Source organism: Myotis brandtii, unplaced genomic scaffold, assembly GCF_000412655.1.
Source record: "Myotis brandtii unplaced genomic scaffold, ASM41265v1 scaffold38, whole genome shotgun sequence".
Taxonomy (NCBI): domain Eukaryota; kingdom Metazoa; phylum Chordata; class Mammalia; order Chiroptera; family Vespertilionidae; genus Myotis; species Myotis brandtii.
Window position 1 is genome coordinate 5,511,112 of NW_005364596.1, and position 19,586 is coordinate 5,530,697.

At 38.6% G+C, this 19,586-nt stretch overlaps 1 protein-coding gene and 1 pseudogene across 1 annotated transcript in view; one reads left to right on the plus strand and one right to left on the minus strand.

Moving 5' to 3' along the window:
• The window catches only part of PPA2 (pyrophosphatase (inorganic) 2), a gene marked incomplete at its 5' end in the record, with an annotated part of 68,898 nt that extends 57,930 nt beyond the window's left edge, over positions 1-10,968 (plus strand). Inside the window, 3 exons of the mRNA XM_005872432.2 lie at positions 1,580-1,649; positions 8,262-8,298; positions 10,763-10,968. Of these exons, the coding sequence (XP_005872494.2) occupies positions 1,580-1,649; positions 8,262-8,298; positions 10,763-10,791 (136 nt within the window). The remainder of the gene's footprint in view (positions 1-1,579; positions 1,650-8,261; positions 8,299-10,762) is intronic.
• Positions 10,969-11,253: 285 nt separating this feature from the next.
• Positions 11,254-12,716, minus strand: LOC106727157 (annotated as a pseudogene).
• Between the last annotated feature and the right edge of the window lie 6,870 nt (positions 12,717-19,586).

Genomic DNA, 19,586 nt, shown 5'->3' on the forward strand with positions numbered 1-19,586 from the left:
CCTAAGCCAGCAGGTGGTCACCCCCGAGGGGTCCCAGACTGCGAGAGTGCACAGGCCAGGCTGAGGGACCTCCCCCTGCCCCCCTAGTGCACAAATTTTTGTGCACCGGGCCTCTAGTCTTATTATAAAAAGGGAAGCAGCATATTCTTTGTAGTCATATTTAATCTCATTTGTAGTAGACACTTATCAACTTAGTCATCTTTCCATTAAATGATTTTTCTGCTTCTCTTGTAGGCCATGGTCAGATTTGAGAGCTAAAATGTTTCCTAAATATTGTCAGCTCCATAGGGGCTCTGTAGTTCAATAGGGGCTCTGTATCCCCAGCATCTATAGATGATTTAGTTTTAATGTTAGAAACATTGTACATAGTATATTTACCATACACCATGGTTTCTTCAGAGGACTAGCACTTAGACTGCAATGTCTAATTTTTTGCCTGTTCTTTTTAAATTTAGTTTTAACTTTCTTTAAGGAAACATCTGACTTATAAGGCTTTACCTTTTTCAATTTTTAAATAAACATGGGATGTAGAGAAGAAAATAAAAATAGTCTTAAAGATGATAATGCCAAGTTTCTTATCCATGTCAAGAATGAAAATAAACCCCACGTCTTGAGTCTGGATAGAAAGCAAACTGACTAGTTAGTATAATTGTTATACCCAATGTCTGATTATAGACAGATGTAGTTAAAAAGATAGATAGGTAAGTAGGTTAGGTAGGTAGGTAGGTAGGTAGATAGATAGATAGATAGATAGATAGATAGATTGATCTTCTTATATATATCCTGACATATTTCATAAACCATTGTGGAAATTAATAGTAATTTGATAATGTATATCCTGTAGATTCACTTGAGGACGTGTGTGTGTGTGTGTGTGTGTGTATGTGTGTTTCATCTATTATTTATCTCCTTTAGGAATCCATTTTAATCTGATTTTTTTATGAAATTATGTTTGAGAGGAAGGATGCCTTTGCTTTGATGCAGGAGGTAGGACAAGGTACTGGGTGTCATGCTGCGTTGATAGCATGGTGTTCCCATTGAATGGAGAAGCTTTGACTGTATAGAGCCGTTACTGATCATGGAAGGAGCTGGTGTCTTATGCCTGACCAAACTTCCTTACTTGTGAGAAAACCGAGTTTTCATAGTCATATGATTTTCTCTCACCACTCTTAGTTTAATCTTCCATACCTACTTTTCAGTGGCCAATTAGTGTTTATCTCCTCACTTAGAGAAAATTTGTCCTTATAGTCATCATTCTGTGGGTAAAATTTTTTTTTCTTTCCTTCAGTAAAGGTGAAGTGTAGTTTTAGCTTAGCCTTTTATATATAACAGGGTGCAGTTGAGATTTGTATATTTTTATTTTGAATTCTGGAGCATGAAGTGCTGCAGAGCACTTTTATTTATAACCTTGCCTGAAAGAATGTACAAGAATCTACATTTGTCCTAATTTATATTTATTCAGGTCCTTTTCACCAGCTAGAATCATACTTTCAGTGTGGAATATTTGGACTTGGTTTTCTTTTGGGTAATTGCTCCTTTTTTATCCTGTGTAATAAAAACATTCTCTTTTCATTTGCAGCACAAATGTGCAGATATGCGATAGTCCTTTCCATTGTGCTCAAGAGAAAGCAAGATCATTAGTTGAATCGGTAAGGGAAAATGTCCTTTAATCTTACGTCATAAGGAAGTCTATAAAGTTCAAAAATAACACTAAAATCTATTATTTTTAATCCGGGGAATTTAAATCAAAACCTTTTAGTTGAATTATTAAGTTTTCTTTTCTAAAGTACATTAACCATTGAATTTTATATGATGCTCTTTTCCTTAACATCACCAATTTATTGTTGTTTGTATGCATTTGTTCTCTGTGCAGTTCTGTTCTCATGAGTTTCCCACCAGTCTGTGGCAAAAGTGCAACTGGCTGCTGGTATAGGTGCATTTTGGCTCAAGAAAAATGAAATAAATAAGACCCTTTTTTTCCATTTAGTTTGGCTATCTCACAAGCTTTCGACTTCCTAGCTAAGAAGATATCCTTGGATATTTACATGTCCTACTGTTTTTGCAGCCTGGAAACAACTGAATTTATTTACAACTTGGTACTTGTATTGGTGCTTTAATTTTTAAAATAGAAGGGAAGCTTGGCAGGCATGGCTCAATGGTTGATCATTGACCTATGAACCAGGAGGTCATGGTTTGGTTCCGTCAGGGCACATGCCTGGGGTTGCAGGTTCAATCCCCAGTGTGGGATGTGTAGGAGGCAGCCGATCAATGATTCTCTCTCATTGATTTTCTAAGATTCATATTCTGATAATCAAGTCATATTGCTATATAGTATTTTCAGGAATGATCTTAGGCTAGAAATACCATTTATAAATTAAGTTTTTAACAAATAACTCTTTATGAGGTAGGAAACTAGTGAATTTAGTTGTTTACTTCAAGGAACAACAGACATCTTTGCTTATGTTGGCTGCTTCAAATTTTATTTTCTCCACTAATTCATAAAGTATTTGATTAGCGCCTGTTCCATGTTGTGAGATTCTAAGTGCTAGGGATGCAGTACTAAGGAAAATATATAAAAACCTCTTCCCTTGGATAGAATGTTAGCTATTCCAGTTAGGGAGATGGATGGTTATTAAATACACAAGTAAAATACATAGTGTCCTGGAAGGTTATTGAAGAGAGTCAGGGACAGCCTCACTGAGGAAAGGGCTGCTATGAGACAAGATTCTTAGAAGGGAAAGGAAGGAGCCAAGTGTCTGTGAAGGAACAGCATTCCCGGCCACAGTCCCAAAGGCCATGAGGCAAGAGGATGCCTGGTGTGTCCTAGAAATACCTGAGAACCAGTGACAGTGGAATAGAGAGAGTCCAGGGGACAGAGGAGGAGAGGAGATCAGAAAAGTTTGGTTCTGGGGTTGGAAATGGAGGCAAATTATTATGAAAGTACTATATTACAGTCTGTAAAGACTAGTAAGAATTTTATTTCTCATTCTGAATGGGATCGGGAACCATTGGAGGGTTTTGAGCAAAAGTGATATGATCTGACTTAGATTTTAACAAGACACTTGGCTGCATTGCTGAGCAGGGACTATTGGGAGGTCAGGGAAGATACAGAGAAGCCATTTTAGTAATGTGGGCACCAAATCATTTATTTTCTTCGGGTTTTCAATTTTGTATCTATGTAGATTACATTCTGAACTTAGTTCTCATCAGTATTTACTATTACTTTTTTAAGGGAAAAAATATTTTTATCTTTGTCCAAGTAGTCTCAGATTAAGACTATTCCACTTATTTTAGTTTTGGATTTATGAATAATAAACAAAGATACTTGTCTTCAAATTATCTTCAAGATTAAAGTTTCTCTTACATCCTGTTTTTTGTTTCCTGTCATATTACCAGGGAAGCCATCCTCTTTTTTAAAAATGTATTTTTATTGATTTCAGAGAAGAAAGAAGAGGGAGAGAGAGAGAGAAACACCAATGATGAGAGAGAATTATCGATCGGCTGCCTCCTGCACACCTCACACTGGGGATCGAGCCCAAAAACCCAGGCATGTGCCCTGACTGGGAATCGAACCGTGACCTCCTTATTCATAGGTTGACAAAGCCATCCTCTTGAAAAAAAAAAATTGGAGGACTTGGATATGACTTAGATAATTAGATTTGGGGAACAAGGTTAGAAATCAGAAATACTAATATCCAGCTTTAATTACATGGTTTGGTAACTTTGTTGTGCTTCCTAATAATGAAGAAAGTGCTTGCTGATTTTTCACTGAGAATCCTACAGTAGAAAAACAAAATCCCGAGGGTTCTTGGAATTTGTTTACGAATTTAGACGTTTGAATTGATATACAATCACGAAAGGGATGGCTGTGTCAAAAACAGAGTTGGTTACATAGATCTCAACACACGAGGGATTATAAGAGGCAGGGAATTGCACTGCCCTGGAACTCTGGGTGTCTGGGCTGCAGCGTGCGGCCACTGTCGGCAGGAGTAACACTCTAATAGTTCAACCACAGGACCAGCCGATTACATTTTGTGGGCAAACAATGTGAATGGACAACTCACCAGAGAGGATACTTAAATGGCCAGTAAGCATGTGAAAATTTATTCAATCTCACCAGTAATCAGTGAGATCAATCTAAAACACAATACAATTCCATAGTTATCATTTAGCAAGTGTCAGAGATGCAGTGTTTTTAAAGAAGTGGTAAAAGGAGATCTCTCAAACTTGTTGATATATTTGATGCGAATATAAATTGGTACAACTACTTTGAAGAGCAATTAAGTAATTTCTAATAAAGTTGAACACACTTATAACCCACTAAGAAATTACCCTTCTAGATTCTATGGAGTTTTTAACTCATGTGTTTATCTGATCAGACATGAGAAAATTGGAAACTGAATAAATGTATACCGATTTAAAGATGTATACCGATTTAAAAATTTGCCCAAAAAATCAGTAGATAAAAATTAATGACACCAAAAGCTAGTTCTTTGAGAATATAATAAACCTTTATCCAGAATGATCAGGAAAGAAAAGAGAGAAGACAAATTTTCAATGTCAGGAATGAAATAAAATACATCACTGCTGATTCTACAGATATTACGAGAGTTGAAAATATTGTGGAAAACTTTATACCAATAAATTTGACACTTCATTTCACACCTTGCACCATCCTATATAATAAAAGCCTAATATGATAAATGTCCAGTCAGCCATTCAACCAATCAAAGCATAATATATTACCACTCAAAGATGGGCAAAGGAAATGAAAATAAAATCAATAGGTACTAGCCAATTATATTTTTTTATTGACAAAGTTGATTAAACTTACAGTCTTAAAATACTTTCCCATTTTGTGTATGGATAACTAAGAAAATGCTTGTAGGAAGCTGATGGGATTGTGTGAAGGAGAGACACTAAATACGTAGCAGTTGTATTAATTTAAAATACAGTTTGTGCCTGGATAAGGGACTGAGGCCAGCATAAGCTTTCTTCAGTTGATAAAAGAAAGAGGAATACTTTGGTAAGGTGAACTCTAGATTTGTTATAAAGAAATTAAAGATAGGAATATTCGTGAGAAGTATTTTTTTAGGGTGGGAAAAGGGGAGGAGATCGCATTTTTAGAATGAGGGTATAAAATAACACTGACCATTTCGTGGAGAATTTCTCTTAGATGAGGAGAGGGTGCCCACATTGTTTACCTACTGAGAAATAGGAGTAACTGAAAATCCTGTCTTGGTTTCTTACAAGGAAAATATAATAGTGGTGGTTCTGAGGGTGAGAGTTGGGATTGGGGCACTTTTAGATGCCGCTCTGTGCATTTCTTTTTTCTTCCAGTTTCTACAAGCAAGTGTTACCCTTGTTATTTTAAAAGTCTGGAAGTCATTGGTATTTAAATAGCTGATATTTATCATGATCTCGTGTTGGTATTTTTAAATATAAATCCTGGTCTCTCTTTTGGCATATGGAAAAATGTATAAAAAATACCTCCAAATTTTAATAGTTTACTACCTCTGAGTGTTAGACTTACCTATGATGTTTGTTTTCTTTTATATAAGGCTTTGTACATTCTGAATATATTCTACCAACCAAGAAATACATTTTCAGAATGAAAAAATTAAAATAATCTGGAAATTATTTTTAAATAACGTTTGATGGTAACTGTCTTAGGTAGAGTAGTTTGTTCATTTCTTTTCTGTAACACTCTGTAGGTTAATGAGAAGCTGCTCAGTTATTCTGTTTTATATGCCATACATTTTCTTCCTCTGAAATGTTTGCAGCTCCAGCAAGAAGCAGCTGCTGATTTTAAACAGGAAATCTAAACAGCTAACTTTTTAACAAACTTTGTAATATGTGTCCTACACAATTTAAAGAGCATAACAATTTCAAAGAACAGGCAAGTTACTCTGTTTATAGTCTGTTTAGAAAACCAGAGTTATTGCATCCCAAAGGCCTAATCTCAATGAGTAATATTTCATGTTGTAGCGTTCCTTTCACACCCAGATTCATTTCAGTTCTACCATCCTCAAAACCAGCCATGGTTAAGTATTTTCACCATGCTAGGAAACTGAATAGAATTTTTCTTGTTTTTTGAAGTACTTGGAAAATGTTAAGTACTTTTTATTTTACATGAAATTTGTACAGAGGTCTTTATTTACATTGTTACATCATCCTTTTCTATGACAGAAAAAAACAAAGCATATTTGATTAGGGTTGTTTTTAAATAGAGTTGAAGGAAAAATAACTTGAACAATTTATGATTTGGGGGAGGGCAATGTATTAGGGTTCTCCAGAGAACCAGTCAGTAGTGTGTGTGTGTGTGTGGAGAGAGGGCTTGGGGGGAGAGAGAGAGAGGGCTTGGGGGGAGAGAGAGAGAGAGAGAGCGAGCGAGCTTGGGAAGCCCAAAAACTGCAGGGTGGAAGCTGGAGAATTTTCTCTTGCTTAGGGAAAGTGGTCTTTTTGCTCTATTGGGGCCCTCAACTGATTGGATGAGGCCCACCCATCCAATCGCTTTACCCTGAGTTCACCAGTTAAATGTTAATCTCACTCCAAGGTGACACATTCACTATGATAGGGAATGTTTTAATATTGCTGAAATGTAACTGTTTTTCCTGCTGAGCTGTTCTTATTCAGTACTGCCCTTAGACCTAGAGGACCCTGCTTTGGCCCTCATCCAATCCTGTCCCTCCCCACAGGAAAAGACCAGGGGACCAAAGTTGTGCCTTCACTGGCAGCCCAAGCCCCCCGTTCTGGAAAACGTACTGGCTACTCAAGACCCTAGAAGTCATTGCCCAGACAGCTGCAGGCCCGTTCGCAGGGTCTGTGTGGGCATCTGCCCAAATTCATACTCATTACTCTGTGGACTGTGTGCTCACTGTTACTTCTGCAGGGGTGCGGGGGTGGCCATTGCAGGTAGGGGTTGCATAGATGTGTGGGCTGGAATTTCCACTGTTGTGCCAGTGAGGTCTCCAGTGCAGAACGGAGCCTGGGGTGGGAGGAGACGTGGGGCAGGGTGAGGCCCTGTGCCTTTTCTCGCGCTGCCATCCTCAGGCAGTCTCTGAGGCTTCCGGATGCTATGAGAGCTCCCAAGTCGGTACAAAGGTGTCTTTACAAGATGGTGGGATGAAGCATACTTTATATTCTAGCCGTCATTATGTTCGCTTGATTTATAACTTTCAACTGTTCAGATGTATGGTAATTGGTCTTTCTTTCTATCTTTGCCCAAGACCTCAAATGGTAGGTAGGGTGAAGAAATTCACAGAATTAGAAGTTGATTATTGAATTTGAAATAGGAAAAGTGCCCTAACTGGTTTGGCTCAGTGGATAGAGCGTCGGCCTGCGGACTGAAGGGTCCCAGGTTCGATTCCGGTCAAGGGCATGTACCTTGGTTGCGGGCACATCCCCAGTGGGGGGCGTACAGGAGGCAGCTGATCGATGTTTCTCTCTCATCGATGTTTCTAACTCTCTATCCTTCTCCCTTTCTCTCTGTAAAAAAAAAATCAATAAAATATATTTTTTTAAAAAAGAAATATGAAAAGTGTGTTACAAAGTCAGGTTATCGTTGGGGCGATGAGGTTACGATTGGGGAAGAGCCCGTCATGTTCCATTCTTTGAGCTCGGTAGTGATTACATAGATGTTAACCTAAGTATTCTTGGGCTGTGTGCATTCTGTCTATGGGAAATGGATCTTCCAATAAAATGTTTTTTTATAAAAACTTCTAAAAATGTTTTCTTAGTCAGAAAACAATTTATATCTCAAGAAAACCTTTCTTTCAAACTTGTCCACCACAGGTTGTATTACAGCTGCCCTAGGAATCTTGGCCGTCATCAAAATAAACAAAAATCATCTTGAAAGTTCTAGAAAGCAACTGCATAAATTATATAGTTTGTATGTGTGTCTCTGTATGTGTCACACACCCGCATGCGCATACTTATGAATGCGTGAGTTTGGTTTTTGTTCTCAGGACCTCAGCCAAGGAAGCAGCTGAAAGAAAACCTCTCTCCTCATTCCCAGTAGTTCCCAGGGGCTAATGAGAAAAGATATTTTCAAGCATGCTTTTTCTGTTTGACTCTGTGTGGTTTGTTTATCTGAACGAGTGAGCAGTGATAATAAAGGCAAAAGGAAATTTTTTTTTCAGGTTAGAGAACTATTACTAGTATGTGTGAACTTGGTTCTATAAATATATGAGAAAAACTTTTGGATACAGATTCTACATCTAAAAATTCATTGTAATGGAAACTCTGTTCTTATCTTTCAGGTATCATCTTCAATAAGTAAAGAAAGTCATGAAGAAGGTATGGTACATTTGGGTTCTTAAGGAGTTAGAGGTGTAAATTTATTCATTTTTAGTTAGTGGAAGCCAAAAAAAATTCAATAGATTAATTTAAAAGTTATGTAAACTGGAGAGTATTATGCTAAGCGAAACAAGCCAGTCTCAGAGAAAGACAAGTATCACATGATCTCACTCATATGTGGAATCTAAAGAACAAAGTATACTGATGAATAAAATAGATCCAGAGACATAGAACCATGGAACAGACTGGAACAGACTGTCTAATCCAGGGGTCCTCAAACTACGGCCCGTGGGCCACATGCAAATACAAATATTGTATTTGTTCCCGTTTTGTTTTTTTACTTCAAAATAAGATATATGCAGTGTGCATAGGAATTTGTTCATAGTTTTTTTTTAAGCTATAGTCCGGCCCTCCAACGGTCTGAGGGACAGTGAACTGGCCCCCTGTTTAAAAAGTTTGAGGACCCCTGGTCTAATCTCAGAGGGAAGGAGGGGGAGGGGAGGGGTGAGAAGAGATCAATCAAAGAGCTTGTATGGATATATGCATAACCCATGGACATAGACAATAGGGTGGTGAAGGCTAGGAGTGGGCAGTGAGGGGGAGTAGGGGCTGGCTAGAAGGGGTCAATGGGGGGAAAGGGACATCTGTAGTACTTTCAACAATAAAGGTATAATTTTTGAGAAGTTATATAAACTAAAATACTTTTCAAAATAGTCATTAAAATTTTCACATGAAGTAGTTTATTAATTTCAGAAAATGAGAAAGAGTGCATTTATTACTTTTAGGCTAGAAAATGGTTGATTATGTAGTGACCTTTTTGGTGAAGTAGAGAGATTCCAGCTAGTTCTAATAAGCGTAAAAAGACTCCAAATATCTGATTTGGGATATTTTCTTCATCTTTCATCACTTTATTTATTTTGATTTAAGATCTTAAAAATAAAATTTGTAGCATGATTAAAAATGCCATATTTTTACTACGATTATATTTGAAGCTGTTTTGAGAAACAAGTAAAAATATTCTGTGGTAAAAATTTCAGAATACAAGCATATGCACATATAATTTGTCTTTCAATATTTGGGCAGACCTTTGGCCTGTTGCTTTAATATACAACAGTAGAAGAATATTGAGCTTGCAAATTTGTAGAAAAAAATGAGCACTACAGACAGTCCTTGGGTTACGTTGGACTTGACATACATTGTTTTGTGGTTACGTCGCCATCTCCCATTTATTTATAAAAAATAAAATAAAAGTTCCGTCATTTTGATGTATATACCTATGTGCTTTGTGTTTTTTATTATTTATTTACCACAAGTAAAGGTCAGGAATTATTATCTTTCTTTTTCTTTTTTTTTTTTTACTGTTTCACTTCATTATTGCTGTGTATGTGCTCCATGTGAGTGAAGTAAGTGCTTATGTAGGTGGGTTCCGACTTACAGCGAAAATCGCGTTATGTCACGCAGTAGGAACGGATCTCCGACGTAACCCGAGGACCTACTGTATTTACTGTGAGTCTAGTTCTAGGATGTTTAGAAAGGAGCAGAACCATAGAGCTGGCTTCATGGGGAAGCAAGCTCCATTCCTTATGTGGGGAACTAACCCATTGTTTTTTTGTAATACTATCCCATTTTGTATATTTGACAGGCAGTCCAATTTTACAGTTCAAGGTTTTTCTAGACTTTTTGTGCTGTAGCTAGGGTACTAACTTCTGTAGCATTCAATAGAGACTAAAATCACCCAGAGAGAAGTAGGAAATAAAGTGGGAAGGCTCTAGAATTTTTTTATTAATATTTTTTATTGATTTCACAGAGGAAGGGAGAGGAAGAGAGAGAGAGAGAAACATCAATGATGAGAGAGAATCATTGATCGTCTGCCTCCTGCATGCCCCTTACTGGGGACCAAGCCCGCAACCCAGGCATATCCCCTCGACCGGAACCAAACCTGGGATTTTTCAGTCCACAGGCCAATGCTCTATCCACTGAGCCAAACCTGCCAGGGCAGGCTCTAGAATTTCTAATGTAGTTTTATGTAAGACTTCATCTAAATGAGAGAATTTAAGACAAGAGTTTAAAGGAAAGTAGCTTTAAATAGAGAAATGTCATGCTAAATAAGCTTTTTAAAAATATATATATTTTTATTAATTTCAGAAAGGAAGGGAGAGGGAGAGAGAAACATCAATGATGAGAGAGAATCATTGATCGGCTGCCTCCTGCACACCCCCTTCTGGGGTTTGAGTCCGAAATCCTGGCATGTATCCTCACCAGGGAATGGAACCATGATCTCCTGATTCATAGGTCGATGCTCTACCACTAAGCCATATGGACTGGGCCATGCTAAGCTTCTTGATTGTTTTTACCTGCCTGAACACTTCCTAAAGGTCTAAATTAAATTTGTCTTATTCTTCTTCCCTTCCTCCCTCCCTCGAACCCCTTCCCTAACACCCTTCTTCCCCCATTTTAAACACAGAGCAAGTGTGGCACTTCCTTGGCAAGTGATGGGAACATTTGAAGTTCTGCCATCAAGATTCCAATCTCTGAGGACTTCCAGACTGTCTCCCTCGAGTGCTGGAGATAGGCAGATCGATGAGAATTTGCTAACTTTCTGTTGAAACTCTTTTTCCCCCCAAACTTTCTGGGATATGCACTATGTAAATAAACACTGGTTTTGAATTAGTCTCCTCCAGATATTTATTGATATGATAAAGATTTCATTTAATTTTGTATCAGAAATTTAGAAACACTGAGTTTTGGCCAGTTCACATTTCTGTGCCCAAAGATTTTATTGGGCTTATTTCTATAGGTTAATGTAAACATTATAAATTTAGTACATTAATAATATTTCTATAGATATTATTGTTTTCATTTTCATACCTTATTATCCCTTTTCAAGTCCCTTGCTGGCAGAGACTTCATTGGCCAACCTCTGTCCACTTATTAGTTCTGTGTAAATGTGTTTACATATTAAGGTTCTTAACTATAACTTTCTGTTTCAGAGTTCTGAAAGTCTTTGAATTTCATCCAGTTTCCTTAGTTTAAATTCTCATCTCTATGGTGATGACTCCCAGCTATACATAAGAAGCCCATGTCTTTCTCCTGGGGTCTGCCTATGGGACATCTCTCCAAATGCCTTAGACCCCTCTGGTCCAAAAATGACCTCCTGTTAATTCCTTTGTTCTTGAACAATTAAGTTAACATTCTTTTAGTCCCCCACTCAAACCCTTGATACCATATTGAACCTCTCTTCTATCTTTACTCATAAAGATCATCTAAATGTAATTGTTTGTCGTTTTCGTTCGTTCACCCCCATTCTTTGCTTACTGTCCCCTTATTTATGGGGACTGTTACCACAGCCTCTCCTTAGTGCCCTCCTCCTATTCCCCAGTTGCTCTAGCTCTATTTCATACCCTCTTGCCTCCTAACTAAGTCCTGCCTCTGGCTCTTCTCCCTCCATACCACCTTCCACATTTCTAAACAGTTGTTTTCTTAAAACATAGGTCTTGCCTTGTTAAATTTTTCTCAAAATGTCGTCCATGGCTTTTCATACTGAGAAAAAAAACAGACTCCGATTTCCTCAGGGTCCCATTCTCATGCCATGCCTGCTACTCGCTCCTCTTCACACACCTTGTATGTTCGTGTTCCCAGTGCTGTGTTTCTCGTGCCGATTCTGTTCACATTTTTGTTTGGTTGTGTTTTCCCAGAAAACAAACATTATTGACAGTTGAAAAACATGGAAAATCTTGGGTTCTGAATCTGTGATACTTCCAAGATCTCTTGATCAAACAGGGCAGCAGCAGGCCGGGAAGCAAACACAGGCCAATCCAGATGATCTTACTTGAGGGCATCACTCAGAGCAAGGCCAGGCCTACAATGGCAGAGAGGTCAAGGTCTGAGTCAGTCTCGCTCTGGACTACATCACCCCACACTGGTCACCACGGGCAGCTTGGGCGTATTGTTGGGGCCTCAGTCTTTATCATCACTAGAAGTCCATCAGTGATTTTTCCAAACACTGCATGCTTCCCATCCAGCCAGGCACCCTTAGAGCAGGTGATGAAAGCCTGGCAGTCATTTGTGCTGGGACCACTGTTTGCTATGGGAAGCAGGCCTGGAGCTGAGTGTCTAAATTTAAAATTTTAATCTGCAAATGGCCCCTGGTAAATACTGGCAACTCCAGTACCATCTCCATTAATAAAATCTCCACTCTGGATCATGAAATCCTTTATAACCCTATGAAAATGCCACTTTGTATCCTATAGGAACCCTATCTTTTCTGAATTCTCCAGTGCAGAACTGCCTAAAGTTCTCAGCTGCCTTAGTCACAAGGTCTGCAAAGAGCTTGATCTCCAAACAGCCAACTTTCTGGCCTCCGATGCTAACATCAAGGAACACCCCAGGTTGACAGGGCTTGAATTTGCCACTGCCATGGCTCCAACCTGGAACTGTTCATATCTTTTTTCTTTCCTTTTTGTTCTATTAGTATCATCAATAGATATTTGCACAATATGCTTTGTGGTTTACAATAATTACAATTTCTTGAGCATCTGTTCTACATGAGGCACTGTTGTAGATGTCCTATGTGCACATATTGTATAAGGGAGACATTGCCCACTTCATATTGAGGCTCAGAAAGTCTATAATTTGCCCAAGGTCACATAGCTAGTTAGTATGAGAGCCAAAATTAGAACTCATGACTATATGGCTCTAAATCCATCAGTCTTTCCACGTACTTATGTTTTCCTCATACAGCTCATTTTGATGTAGGCACAGCGACTCAGAATAGGCCTGTTTTACAAAAAAGTAAATGGATACAGAGGGTGTGATTAACCCAAATGAAATAGCAAGGTCCCCTTGAAATGTCTTTGGGAATGTGTGAATCTCTTTGAAGAACATCAGAGAATGTATTGGTTTTAATTTTATTGATATATTGACTTTTTAATTGTGAAAATATAACTTATAGAAAATGGGAACAACTGTTACTTTGATTGTTGTAAACAAGCTGAATCACCAAAGGATAGATAAGTGGGCTTGTGGCATGTGGCATATTAGTCTCCTGAAGGTTGGAAGAGAGAAGCCATGTCTGGTGAGCCTCTTCGTATCGGGTGCAACAGGGCATCTGTCAGTCATGTCCGAATCCTGGTGCACCTGAGAGGAAAGCTGGGAATGCGTCTCTTCTCTCTTAAGAACAGATGAGACACAGGGCTCTTTCCCCCTTTTTAAGTGCATGGTTGAAAAGGGCTGAATCACAGAAATATTAGGGGGATTTGATTGGATCAGTTTACAATACATCTCATAATTTTAATTAGCCAACTCTTTGTTTAGACATGCTTTCTCATGCTATTTTAAAATGTATTTATTCAACAATTATTGACTGCACATACACTAAGTCCTCACTAACATCATCAATAGGTTCTGCGCCTTCAGGTGAAACGAAGTATAAGGAAACCCTAGCTAATTGATATAAACAAGAGTTCCTGCTGCATTTCATCAATGTTATAACAAAACAATACTAAACAAAACATTAATTGAGGACCTGCTGTATGTGCCAGGTAATATTCTGAGTTTTTAGAATACATCACTGCAAAACAAAAATCCCTGCTCATGTGGACCTTGCATTTTGTGTGGGGACAACATCACAAACATAGTAATTTATGTAGGATGTAGAAGAGAGGGAACAGGATAAGGGGATCAGCAATCCAGCTTGTGTTCCCACGTAAGAGTACGAATTGAAATTTTGAATTGAGTAGGCCACAGGCCTCATTGGCAAGATGATAGCCGAGCAAAGGTTGAAGAGAAGTGGGAGTGGGCCCATGTGGGTCTGCAGAAGAGAATTGAGGCAGGGGGAACTCCACAAACAAAGGCCCTGAAGCCAAGTGTGACCCACTTGTTAGAGGAACAGTAAGAAGGCCCCATGGCTGGAGGGGAAGGAGTAGAGGAGGAGTGACAGATGGGATCCCAGAGGGGGCAGAGAGATTACTTAGGGCCTTGCAAGCCAACAGAAGGACTTGGCCTTTTACCCTGAGAACATGAGCCATCTGAGGGCCCTGAGCAGAAAAAACACGGGTCACTCCAACTGCTGCGTTGAAAATGGATTGTGCTGGGGGTGAGGGGTGGAAGACTGTAGCAGGATGGAAACAGAGATTACTTATGTGGTTTCTCCAATAATCTATAAAGTTGATTTTTTTTCTTTTGAGATCATTTTCCTAGTATAAATTCCCAAAGGTGGAGCCAAAGAATAACATTTTATAACCAAAAAGATTTTCATAAGAGTTATTCCAAGTTATACTGTTACCAGCAATATATGAGATTTCTAGAATAGGATATTTTATTGTCACTGTTATGATTAACTAAAGGTCCGGTGCATGAAATTCATGCACAGGGGGGGTGGTGTCCCTCAGCCCAGCCTGAACCCTCTTCAATCTGGGACCCCTCGGGGAATGTCCCACTGCCTGTGGGATCAGGCCTAGACCGGCAGTTGAACATCCCTCTCATAATCTGGGACTGCTGGCTCCTAACCACTCACCTGCCTGTCTGCCTGATTGCCCCTAATCACTCTGCCTGCCAGTTTGATCACCCTCTAACCACTCCCCTGCCAGCCTGATCGCCTCCAACTGCCCTCCCCTGCCAGCCTTATCGCCCTCAACTGCCTTCTCCTACAGAACTGTGGGGACTGGGGGACTCCGGCTGGATGAGGTGGGCCTGAGAAGACTGGGGAACCGAGGCTGGATGAGGCACGTGGCACTTGCCACCCCCCAGTGGGGCTGAGGGGCCTGGGGGACTGAGGCTGGATGAGACAGGGCTGAGGGGACTGGGCGCCACCATCTTATGGCTGTGGGCGCTGCTGTCTTGTGAGGGCATGGCAGTCAATTAGCATATTCCCTCTATTGGCTGTGGTGCCGCCATCTTGTGAGGGCATGATGGTCAATTAGCATATTCCCTCTATTAGGATAGGTTTAAATTTTTCCTATTGTTACAAATGTTCTGTTTATTTGCCTATTTTTCTAATGAATCAATATTTTTATATGACATCCTCAGTTTTAGTGCAAAATTTGGATTCTGAATACTAAAGCCAAGTTTAAAGATATTAGCCCACATTCAAGTAAAAAAAAAACAGCAACCTTGTAAATGTTTATACTGAGTTAACTGGGAATCAAGAGGTGAAATATACTAATTTTCCTAAGTAGCAATTTAGACAGGATTACCTATAGGAATATCTGTATTATCTTACTGCTTCCTGGTCTCTGTTAAACATTAAAAATGAAAAGAAAGATAACTTTTAAAGCTAATACTCTAAATTTTTAAACTGGATAAAATAGTAAAACCAGTACAGTTTTAAAAGGAATCAGGAAAGAGTGTGAAATGAGTCTTACCCAATTAAAGCAGCTACAACTGGTGGCAGATGTGCATCTGTGGTCCTCAACCAGAATTTGGCAGCTGGCAAGATCAGGGATTACCGTCCTAAAGCAAGCTTTCTCTGCACTTGGGGCATAGGACGTGAATACTGGCATTCAGACCAGAATCTCAGAATCAGGAGGACTTCATCCACAGGTAGACAAAAAGATCGGCTCATGGTGAAATCGGCAAGTAGACTTCACTGTTCCTTCCTGTCTGAACCAACAGCAACACGGGAAAGGACACCAGCCCAGAACCCTTTGTGTCCAGGAGATCCCTGGGAGCTTCCAGTGAGTGATACAGACAGAAGCGGGATAGAAGAACTCCAACATTACCTATTGCCCTTTACACATGTTGCTTCTTGAGCTCTTTCTCGTCCTCAAAAGCCCTCTCAGATGCTGCCTTTTCTGAGAAACTTTCCCCAGTCTTTCGTGTTGAAATCTACTGTTGTCTCCTGCGTGAGAGGATAGCACTATTGATTTTTAGCACTATGACAGTATTTAGGTCATTCTGGCTTATATGAGAAGGTTCAGAGTCTACTACTGGGTTATGAACTCACATCAGTGACTGTGTCATGAAAATTTGGTATTAGTGTTTTACACATTAACAATTCATGTTTGTTAAAACATCCTTTGAGGAAGATAGATATTCCTTCTATTTTACTTATGAAGTTTAGAGAGGTTAAGGGGATTCCTAGAAATCACAGGCCTTCTGCATCTGCAGTCCCGCTGCACTCTGCTCTGTTCCAAAAGCCCACGCAAGATCTTGTAATAAAAGAATCCATTCCTTTCATGGGTCTCCGAAAGAGGAGATTTAATATCTAATCTGAGTACTTGTGCTTTTAATTTATTTTGTTTTTAATGTGTACTCAGAGAACTCCTCATAAATCTCAAGGTAAAAATTAAGTGATTTTTTTTCTAAGTTATAGAATTCTTGCCTCCTAAAATTCTACTCATCATTGAGATTTTTCTTAAAATCCTTTCTAAAATATTTTATTATCTGCTTTGCTATGGAATCTCCAAATGAATAAACATTTGCCTAGTGAAAAAGAACAGATACTTCAGTTTTTATGCATTCCATATACCTAGAATATTTTTGTTTTTGGAAACAATGATTAGTGTTACCCATTCCCTGCCCCCTGCAAGTGAATAAATAATATCCAGAAAGTAAGATTCTCTGGAAACGATCTTATTTTTATTAGTTTTTAAGGCATTTTAAGAGTTCTCACACAGGAATCTTCTGATGCCCCATGAAAACAAGTTTCACTTATATAAAAACAATACCTACTTGTGAAAATACTAAGACTGATCATCACATGTTTATCACTGCTTTTTTGTGGAATATGAGACAAAAATAAACACGAAATACTTAAGAATAAAAATAGGCTCAGGGCTCAAAGGTCAAAATTATTTTTTATGTATGTTGCTCTCATTTTCCTTTTCCATGCATTTGCACAGTAGGAGCACCATCATGTGATTAATAATTGTCCTATATTTAGGAAGTGTATTCCATGAAAACAGTGACAGCTGTGTATTCAGATAATGGATTTCTGTGTGGAAAAATGCACGTCACATTGAGCTGTTTTGTAGTTTTTAAACAGAGTTTATATTGCAGTGAATCTTTATATATACTTAAGGATTTTTAAAATATAGAAAATGAAGAGGATGAAATGAAATCTACACTGTTGAGCTCTAAAGGAAATAGTAGTCTTAGAGTACAAAGCTTCTCATGTGATATTCCACCAATAATATGTAATGCTCACCTAGTACTGATTTCTTTTTACTTCTTAAAAATTTTATTCCAGCCGAAACCGGTTTGGCTCAGTGGATAGAGCGTCAGCCTGCGGACTGAATGGTCCCAGGTTCGATTCCGGTCAAGGGCATGTACCTGGGTTGCGGGCACATCCCCAGTAGGAGATGTGCAGGAGGCAGCTGATCGATGTTTCTCTCTCATCGGTGTTTCTAACTCTCTATCTCTCTCCCTTCCTCTCTGTAAAAAAATCAATAAAATATATTTAAAAAAAAATTTTTATTCCATCTCCCCAACCCACTTTTTGGCAAATATCAGCTCATTCTCAATATTTATGGGTTTGTTTCTGTTTCATTTTGTTTAATCATTTATTTTTTTTTTCAGATTTTACATATTGGAGAAATACAGTATTTTACATATGGTATTTGTCTTTCTCTGTCTGACTTATTTCATGTAGCATAATACCCTCTAGGTCCATCCATGTTGTCACAAATGACAAAATGCCATTTTTATTGCTGAATAATATTCCATTATATATATTCCACATCTTTATCATTTCACTGAAGGACAGATACTTAGATTGCTTCTCTATCTTGATTATTGTTAATAATGATACAATAAACATAGGGGTGCATGTATCTTTTCCAGTTAGTATTTTTGTTTTCTTCACATAAATACCTAGAAGTGGAATAGCTGGATTATAAGGCAGTCCATTTTTAACTTTTTGAGGAATCTCGCCATACTGTTCCACAGTGGCTGCACCAATGTACATAGCCACCAACAGTGCACAAGGGTTTTCTTTTCTCCACATCCTTGCCAGCACTTGTTTGTTGAGATTTACTAATGATTAAAGGCCCAATGCACAAAATTCTTGTAAGGGGCTCAGCCCTCGCAGCCATGGCAGCTGCTGCTGCCTTGGCCCTCCCAGCCTCAGCGGCTTGCCTCGGCCCTCGCAGCCCCAGCTTCGTCCGGAAGGACATCCGGAAGGTCGTTTGGCTGTCCAGTCTAATTAGCATATTACGCTTTTATTATTCTAGATAGCCATTCTGACAAATGTGAGATAATATCTTGTAGTTTTAATTTGCATTTTTTTAGTGATATTGAGTATCTTTTCATATGTCTGTAGGTCCTATTTGGAGAAATATCTGTTCAGGTCCACTGCCTATTTTTTAATTTCAAAAATAAACATGAAATACTTAAAAATAAGAATATGCTCAGGGCTCAAAAACAAAAATTCTTGTTCCAGAGTGGCCTCTTATGTGGGTTTTGATGTAATTATTGATGATAATTTCTGTTTGAAACTTGACCTCCCAACTTTGAAGGTAGAGTAACATATTTGATTTTGAGATTAGAAATATTACAAGAAGCACTGAATAACCTTAAGAGAGTGGTAGAACAAAAGAATAATATGTAAGGAGAAAAATGTAATCCATGTGAATTTAAAATAAATAGTTGTCAATAAGCTCTCATGAAAAACTTTTAAAGGTCATCTGTTGTACTTAACTCTCTAAAGTACTATATTTGTGGGAATCTTTTTTTTTTTTTTTACAAAAATATTAGTTTTTCCTTTGCTTCCCACAATATCAAATGTCGCTCCTCTGGCTGCTCCTTCTCTTTAGTTTTTAAGAACAATTTAAAGCTAAATCATTCATTAAAATTTTAGATGTTCTTAGTAGACTCTCAAACCACAACTTGATTTTCACTGATACCCACCTCAGCCTATACAGTAGGGCCTTGACTTATGAGTTTAATTCGTTCCGAGACCGAGCTCGTTAAGGAGCTCGTTAACTCAAATTACTCTATCAACTCAATGCAAAAAATCTGCCGAGAGACAGCTGGTATCTCAAAAAACTCGTTGGTCGAGACACTCGTAAGTCAAGGCCCCACTGTATATTCTTCTGCCCCCCAAAGCAAGCACTGTAAATGTAATTTACAGGAGTATTAGTATTATCTCTAGAATATACTTACCCACTTACAAATAGATGTTGTGTGATTCAGGAACTGCTCGTTGCTTTTCTGAATCTGCAGGAGGACTGAGAACACAGAACATTTTGAACTGTAAAGAATCTTGCTTGTAAGGTGAGGCAACTACAGTGGGGCCTTGACTTACGAGTGTCCCGACTAATGAGTTTTTTGAGATACCAGCTGTCTCTCGG